Source organism: Rhea americana, unplaced genomic scaffold (genome assembly GCF_003343005.1).
Source record: "Rhea americana isolate MKP2758 unplaced genomic scaffold, rheAme1 scaffold_217, whole genome shotgun sequence".
Lineage (NCBI taxonomy): Eukaryota > Metazoa > Chordata > Aves > Rheiformes > Rheidae > Rhea > Rhea americana.
The window spans coordinates 952,080-960,089 of record NW_028186317.1 but is presented as its reverse complement, the minus strand read 5'-3'; the positions used below and the strand labels follow the sequence as shown (position 1 = coordinate 960,089).

Below are 8,010 nucleotides of genomic sequence, written 5' to 3'. Positions count from 1 at the left end.
AAGCCCCAGGGCTGGGTCTGGGGTCCCCACTGCCCCCTCATCCCAGGCCTGGGATTCCCATTTCCCCTCGCCCATCCCAGGCCTGAGGTCCCCATTGCCCCCCAATCCCAGGTCTGGGATCCCCACTGCCCCCCCCCAACTCCATCCCAGGACCAAGGGTCCTCATTGCCTCCCCTCCCCCGCCCAATTCCAGGGTCAATGTCCCCACTGCCCCCCCCCATCCCCAGGGCCAGGCCCGGGGTCCCCGCCGCCCCCTCGCTGGCGTCCTGTGCGGTATCGCGTGTCCCTCGTGACATCGGGAGTCCCGGGCGGGGGGCCGCGGGGTCGGCCTGCGAGCGCCCCTCGCCCCGGGACGAGCGCCCCACGTCCCGGCTTTGCCCCTCCGCAGAGCGCCGGCACCCAAAGAGAGCAAGCCCGGCAGCTGGTCATCGACCTGGAGACGCGAGGGAAGCAAGCGTTTCCGACCTTCGTCTCCATCCTGCGGGACACCGGGCAGGGTGAGCTCGCAGACCTGCTGAGCGAGGCCTGCGAGCTCCCGCTGGGGCAGCCGGCGGACGTGACGCCCGTCGAACTGGACGTGGGTGGAGAGACGCGCGAGAAAAGTTAGTATTGGCAAAATGGTCGTTTTACTAACGAACGGCAGGATGGGACGGGCTGGAAACCCTATTTCTGTAGAAAAACAACAGGCTGGCTGATAGTCTGCGAAGTCTTGATTTAGTTATATCACAGACTGTAGAGATGATTATGCAGAGTTATGGGGAGCAAGTCCCGCTATCCAGCAGCGGAAGCTTTCAAGCTCGAGCTGCGTGCCGGTGGCGGCGAGAACTTTATTCTCCTTTTCTCTTTGCTTGTAACCTCCGCGCTGCCTTGCTGAGAACGGATCTTTGCCATGTCCTYGCTGTTCCCATCTCAAGCTCTGCTGAATCTGTTTGCAGATCCAGCTCGTAGGGTTGTAACGAGAAACGTAGTCTACCGAACCCTTTGGAAAGGAAAGGAAAGTGAAGTGATGCCATATCTCCCCCTTGCAAAARCGTAGCTTCAGCTCGAAGCGGTTGATTTGGGCTCCCCCGAGAATCCTGGGTTGTCGTGTACGTCCGCCTCTTGCGTGACATTGGAAGAGGCAGAACGTGAGGCCTGACTGTCCTGCGCCGTTACAGGTGCGAGCGYTTTGGAGCGCGTCCCCGTTCCGGTTCAAGACGTGAGCGACAGACTTCGAACGCCTCCCGCAGCGCCCAGGGGTGAGCGGTCTTCCGATGGCCGGAGCTCTCGGCCGCCTCTCGGTTCCCCGGCYGTCTTGGCCGCGCGTCTCCAGACGCCTTCCAGCACGGGGAAGGGGGGCAACTCCTCTGTGTAGCTGCTGYGTCTCGGATGACAGCGCAGGACTGATGTTAATCCCACGAAGAACAGGTAAAACATCACGTTAATGAGTGCGGAAGGCTAAATAATCCTTTCTCTTTTGTGTGTTGCAGGCTCAGCTCTTGACAGCTTGAGGAGGAACTCCGATCTGGTTAGTCCTCTAGTGGTATTTTGCGGGGTGGAGGAGTGTTTTCACTGTATTGAAGTTTTCTTTTTTCCTCTGCCACCCTTCCTCTTGGAATGCTATTTGCAAAGGTGACAGAGGAGCTTGTGCTTAAGAAATGAAAAAGACGAGGAGAAARGTTTAAGCTATTTGGGTGTTCTTCMTTGTGGGGCAGAGAGTTTACTGCCAGAAAAGGCTTAGTAGGGCTTAAAACACCATTCAGACCAGCCGAGTCCTGCGGCACAGAGCTCCTTTGCTGCTGTGGCTGCCAGGGGAAGGTTTTTGCCAGGCAGCTCCAGCAGGTAAAGATGAGGTGGCTGTTTTCTTCTGTCACTCGCAGAGTTCAGCTTGCGCTGTCGCGGGGGTGGAACTGGAGGTGAGATGCCCCAGGCAAAGCAGGCTTTGCTTGCTGACCAGCAAACAGCACCGAGTTAAATTCTGGTTCGTTTGGCTCAAAGCGTTCTGTGTTACGTAAAGGATTTCTGCTCCGTGGGCGACTAGTGGGAAATGGCCGTGCGACAGCTGGTTCTTGCTTCCTGTTATCTGAACAAGCGCTCTGAGGCTGATGCAACTTTTAACTGGGCAGATCAGCTCAGAGCAGGTCAATCATTAGCCAATTCCTCCTTAGGTTTGCCACAGCTGTAACCCAAATAACCTAACACAGAGCTGAATACTTTGCCTGAACAGTTTCTAGTAAGACAAGTGGTAATTACCCAACGCACTAACTTGCGTGCTGTCYGTAAAGTGGTGTTTTGACTTTGGTTGTTGAAAACGTAAATAAGGAAAACGACAACGAACGCGTGCCGCGTGCCGCTGTGCGTTCRGAGGCTTGCGGTGAGGCGGGAATCGCTAACGCAGACGGGCATTTACGGAGTCGCCTTCCAGCAGCGCGCAGCTCGCTCGCGCGCGACGCTGAACGAGCAGTTTGGCCACGTACGCGTTAGGGCTCAAGGCTCGGGCAGCGCGAGCGTTTGCAAAGCCCTCTCAAAACTGCTGTGCTGTAGCTGGTGGTGAATCGTGAGGCTTCCATGAGCTTTTATCTACCTGTTCTCTCGACTCCTCGGTAATGTGCCCACGCCACCAGGCTCTCGTGGTGAGGTTTGCTGATAATGCCTGTAAGACACCCCAAAATCTGAATCTGCTATTGGAGATGCTGTATGTTTTTTTTTTTTTTTTTTAAAAAAAAAAAAAAAACTCTGCCAAGATTGTGCCTGATTTGGCAGGTTTTGTGTTCCCCAGTTGCATTATTACATAATGTACACGTGGAGAACAGAAAAGCTGTGAAATGAGCTCTTGTAAAGACTTTGGTTCAATTTTGTGTTGCATTCCTCTGGATCAGCCAGCAAATGCTCTGAGTAAGAGGATGCTTGATGGAGCCTCTGCTAAAAGTTCTCCTGTGGGCTTGTATGTGCCAGGTTTATGATCTGAAAGCAGATCCTTGCGGATACTGCCTGATCCTCAACAACGTCAACTTCAGCAGAGACTCCGAGCTGTCAACTCGAGCTGGCTCCAACATAGACTGTGAGAAACTGGAGAAACGTTTCAAGTCATTGCACTTCAGTGTCCTGACTCGGCAGGATCTCAAAGCTCAGGTAAAGCTGGCGGCATCTAGCTCGCCCAGAGGGGTGAGAAATGAGTATCTGAGAGCGATGAGGCCACGATACAGAACGTACCCCTGTGTTAACCGCGCATCGGAAACCCCCACCCGTGGCGCCTAAAGAAATAATCCACTGTCACGTCCTGTTTCGTTTCACGCTGCAATTGCAGAAGGGAAAAGAGCCTTGCAAGTTTACACCCTTCTAGCTGAGTTTTGTTTCCTGAACGTGATTTATAGGGAAATCTGGGAGGTTGTATTTATTTGATAGCTCTGACGCAGCCTCTGTTTTATTGTGTTGCCAAAGGTTTGATTTGTCTGTCTGTAYGTGACTCATCTGTTGCTTGAATTTAAGCAGGGCACTTAGTCACCCGGAGCAGCCACTGAAACTAAAACAAAGCTATTTGCCCCCCACCCCTTTAATCAGAAACAGCATGTTTCATTCGATAAATCACGCGTAAATCCATTACACCGACGTTGCTGCGTTGTGAGGAATGCAGTGACGAAGGAAATCTGTTTTGGTAAAGCAGCCAACGCTGAATGAGAGCAGAAGTGCACAACAACTTACTGTCAGATGGTGAGTTTTGCTGCCYGTAATTAGGGTGCGTCTTACCCCGCTTCTGCTGGACAGGGAGCAGCATAAACAACCAAATTCCTGTCCCAACTATTAACTTGAATATGTTTGTTGGCTTAAAAGGTGTGGCAGGTGTAAACAGATAGGGAGGAGCGAAAAGGCGTTTTCTTCTTCATCACGAGTTTTCTTGTGTCAGGCTTGAGCAGCGTGCAGAAGCGAGCAAGCCCGCGTGCAAGCACGGTGTTCGCCGATGCCYGGGGAGATCAGCGGGATCCTTGCGAGCGGCGCAGCCACGAGAGACAGCGAAGGATGAGGGCGGTGCCCGGAAGTCAGCTSTGGCCGACGTACCGTTTGCAAACTCTTACCGGGGTGTTTTGCGTGCAGGAAATTGTTTGGGAGCTGCAGAAGCTGGCGAGGCTGGACCACAGCGCCTTGGACTGCTGCCTCGTGGTGATCCTTTCCCATGGCTGTCAGGTGGGTTTGTGGCACTTCTCCCTCCTTTCCCGCTCTGTGGGATGTGGCGCACCCGTTTCCGAGACGGTTCCTGCCTGCCCAGGCCGTTTCCTGGGTGCTCCCACTCCACGCTGAGGCAAAGGAGGAAGCCTGTGTCCGTGGGCAACCTGGCAGGAAGGCGCAGCGCGCCGCAGCAGAGCAAGACGGGAGCCAAGTGCTCTGTCACGACTGATGGGATGGTTGTTTCGCTGCCGCAGTACGTTGCGGTGAGATGTATTTTCCTACCTGGGTGAAAGGAAACGCAGGTTTTTCTGTCCGCCTGATCCAGTGTTGCCTTTCTGAGGATCTCGTGCCCTTCAGGCAGGTGTTGTAAGCTTCTCAAGTCAGGCTATATGATTCAGAACCAAATGACAGCCAAAATAGCAAATGGGGCTAACAATAACCTTCACAGCGTAGTCGCTGACTCCCTCCTGTTTCTTCAACTCTGACCTCCCTGACTGTAACATGAGGGAGTCGTCAGCAGCAGTAAAGACTATTTATCACAAGTTGGAGGCCTTAGTACAAGGAAAGGAAGGYGATTTTTTAGGAGGAGGCAGAATAGGAGTTTGATATTCCCAGAAATCCAAGTTCCCTTGTTTAATGTATTCTAAATGTCTCCTGGGTATGCCTTTGCCTTGACCTGGTGCCTGAATTCTCATGAGTATCGGAACTGAGATTTAGCCTAGTAACTATGCTAAGAGGAGACAGAAGAGAGAGTGCTYGGTCAGAAACTGGTTCCCTCAGAACTCACCTGTCCTGTTGCATTAATAGGTATCGGATTTTGTTCTTTCAGACAAGCCATATTCAGTTTCCTGGAGGGATTTATGGAACAGATGGAAAAGCCATTCCAGTTGAAAAGATTGTGAACTATTTCAATGGGTCCCACTGCCCGAGTTTGAGAGGAAAACCCAAACTCTTCTTCATCCAGGCCTGTGGTGGAGGTGAATCTTTGTTTTAGCTCTGGTAGTGCTCAAGCTGTCAGTGCAAGCAATGGTGTAACCATGTAAGTGTAAGCGGGTTTGGGGGATTTAGTTAGGCTTTGGCATGTTGTGCTGCTGCTGCTGTCTTTCTCTCCAGCTGACTTCTCATATTCTTGGCCACATATTGTTACTGCTAACACAATTTGAGTCTAAGGACTGGGGCACGAGAATCTCTTGGGAGGATAACACCAACTGTCATGTGTTGGAACAACTTGACTGCGTTTTAGGAGATGTGGGACAGGAAGCAGGGAGCATTTGCAGCAGATGTGCACACTGACTACGCTGATTGCGTGTTTAGTAAGGTATTTAGTCATGAGGTTAGTTAGGAAGAACAGACTGAGGGCATTCACGTGAATGCTAGATTGCTTCATGGCTCTGACTCAACCAGCACAGCCAAAAAGCAGAAAAGCTTTCTGTTTTGTTGAAGGGCTTTTCTCTCTCTCTCTTTTTTTTTTAATATAGGCTGTGTGGCTGTTTAGTTGTAAGATGAATTTGTGGGGTTTTCCTTTTGCCACTTTTGCAGAGCAAAAAGATCAAGGCTTTGAAGTGGAATCCGATTCACCTGGAGACGAAGCTCCCAGGGCTTCTGCAGAGTTCGATGCAACCCCTTTTCAGGCCCCATCAGGTGCCTTAGACGAGCCCGATGCCGTAGCCAGTCTGCCCACATCCAGTGACATCTTGGTGTCCTATTCAACTTTTCCAGGTGAGGTATTCCGTGTGAATCACTTGCCTGGTAAAGACTAATTTGTGCCATAAGCAGCGGCGCTAGACTTGCGCTCGGGCTGTCTTCCTAGTTCTGCACCTAGGGTGTTGGGTAACGTAAGACTACCTTGTTTTTTCCCCGCTTTGCCTGCGAAATACGAGCAAAGCTGTAAATAACTTGACGATCTGTAGCAGAAAGCCGCCGTCGAACAACTGTGTTGTGATTTTATGCGTTGCCGTTAGTTGTGCTACAAGGACAGTGACGATCCGCAGGCTYGCGGTGCGCTTGGTAGCCCTTCGTTAACAGCGAGCGAGCCTCCTCTTGTGCAAAGGCGAGCAGGTTTTTAATGTTATTTTACAAGTAGAAGCAATTGAGGCTTAAAGAGCTTTCGACTTGTTTCAGATGATTTGGCAATTGAGTAGAAAAGGCCACGATTCATCCCCAAAGTTACGGGACTGTCTCTGTCGGAACCCGCGTTCCAGGCAGTTTCTTTAATTCAGTGAGATTTCTGACTTCAGAAACAACTTTCTCGGCCTTTCTCCTAAGGTTTTGTCTCTTGGAGGGACAGACTGAGCGGCTCGTGGTACGTGGAAACGCTGGACGATGTGCTGGACCGATACGCCCATTCCGAAGACCTGCTGAATATGTTACTGCGGGTAAATATATATCTATATATATATGTGTATATAAAGAGACAAACGTAACGAAGGACGTATTCTGAGCCGTATTCTGTCGAGGTGTTGAGGCCTCCGTTCATAAAACGAGYGATGACTCTGAGCGTTCAGTTTGCGGATGCTCGTTGGAGGTGCAGTGAAGGGGGTCCCTGCAGTTTTCCCCCTACAGCTGTTCTCCTTTGGCATCTGGTGGCAAAGCGACCACTGATTCAGAGCGGGTAGAGCCTGACCTGCTCTCTAAATGGGTTGTTTAAAAGGGTTCGAGAGTTCCTGCAAGATCCGATCCGCAGCTGTCTCTTGCCCTGCGTTTCTCTCAAGTCCCCTTTGCTTTTGCCAGCAAAAGTGATCCCGTTCTGGAAGAGCTGCTTGCTCTCTCMTCCTCCTTAGGATGGAGGATCCTATTCGCTTCCCTGCGTCGCTGTCGCTCCCTACAAAAGGGTCGCACCGGAGCGTGTGAATCGGAAAAGCGCAGCCCGAGTCTGCAGCTGCTGCCCTCTGTTCTCAGGTGGCGCACGCCGTATCTGCCAAGGGCAGGTACAAGCAGATCCCAGGCTGTTTCAACTTCCTCCGGAAAAAGTTCTTCTTCATGCACAAATGACTTCTGGGCTTCGAGGTCCCTGCCGAACCCGAGAATCGCTTCCCCGAGGCCGGACGAAGCTTGCGCCCGCCGCGACTCGGAGTCGGTGCTTCTGGCAGCCTGCGTCCGCGGAGAAGTTCGCCTCGAGTAACGGGACTTTGCGAATGCTGCGATTCCCGTGAATCGGCAGTAAGACGCGGGCTGCCGGTCTCCTGCTAGGAAGCGCTGGGGGCGCAGAAGGGGTGTTTGGAGGACTCCCCTGCCCTAGGCCTCGGGCCTGTTTGCGGAGGGCGGCGCCGCCAGCTCGCAGGAATTCAGCGGCGACTGCACAGCGTTTTACTGCAAAACGTGGCTTTTTAGGCTGGTGGTTACGATGTTTGTGTCGTCCGGGTAACGGGTAACTGAGCCGAACACTAGTGTCGGGAGCGGGGGGGCGTTTTACAACGGGTATTTCTCTTTTTCAATAAAACACTGAAAACAAGGAAGTGCCTCGTGCTGCATCTGCGTGACTGAGCCCGCACCTCGGCACTGCACTTGGGGGGCAAAGGAGAGGAAGAGCCCGGGAGGGGCCGGGGCGGTTTGGGGGGGCCCAGCCGGGCCGCGGCGCCCGACGCCCTCGTCGCCCCCCACTGCGCGCCGCGGCCTACTTCCGCTTCCGCCGCGGCGGCTTCCGCTTCCGCTCCGGCTGTTTCCGCTTCCGCTGYCTCCGCTTCCGGGCGCGGGCGTCATGGCCGTGCTGGCCTCCAACCCCAACAACCCCGTGGTCTTCTTCGACGTCTCCATCGGCGGGCAGGTGGGTCGGGCAGCGGAGCGAGGGGCTGCGCGGGGCTTTCGTGGCGGGGGGAGCGGGTGTTCGTGGGAGGTGGTGAGAAAGCAGCTTCCGTGGGGGGGACGTGG

The 8,010-nt window shown here is 53.3% G+C and overlaps 2 protein-coding genes across 2 annotated transcripts in view; both read left to right on the top strand.

The window, feature by feature from the left end:
* The window catches only part of CASP9 (caspase 9), an 8,067-nt gene extending 469 nt beyond the window's left edge, over positions 1–7,598 (top strand). Inside the window, exons 2-10 of the mRNA XM_085305194.1 lie at positions 389–602; positions 1,158–1,238; positions 1,470–1,507; positions 2,935–3,111; positions 4,072–4,161; positions 4,973–5,120; positions 5,683–5,862; positions 6,409–6,518; positions 7,042–7,598. Of these exons, the coding sequence (XP_085161320.1) occupies positions 389–602; positions 1,158–1,238; positions 1,470–1,507; positions 2,935–3,111; positions 4,072–4,161; positions 4,973–5,120; positions 5,683–5,862; positions 6,409–6,518; positions 7,042–7,134 (1,131 nt within the window). The 3' untranslated portion in view covers positions 7,135–7,598. The remainder of the gene's footprint in view (positions 1–388; positions 603–1,157; positions 1,239–1,469; positions 1,508–2,934; positions 3,112–4,071; positions 4,162–4,972; positions 5,121–5,682; positions 5,863–6,408; positions 6,519–7,041) is intronic.
* A 220-nt stretch (positions 7,599–7,818) lies between these two features.
* PPIH (peptidylprolyl isomerase H) overlaps positions 7,819–8,010 on the top strand; it is an 8,772-nt gene continuing 8,580 nt past the window's right edge. Inside the window, exon 1 of the mRNA XM_085305193.1 lies at positions 7,819–7,975. Coding sequence (XP_085161319.1) covers positions 7,841–7,975 — 135 coding nt within the window. The 5' untranslated portion in view covers positions 7,819–7,840. The remainder of the gene's footprint in view (positions 7,976–8,010) is intronic.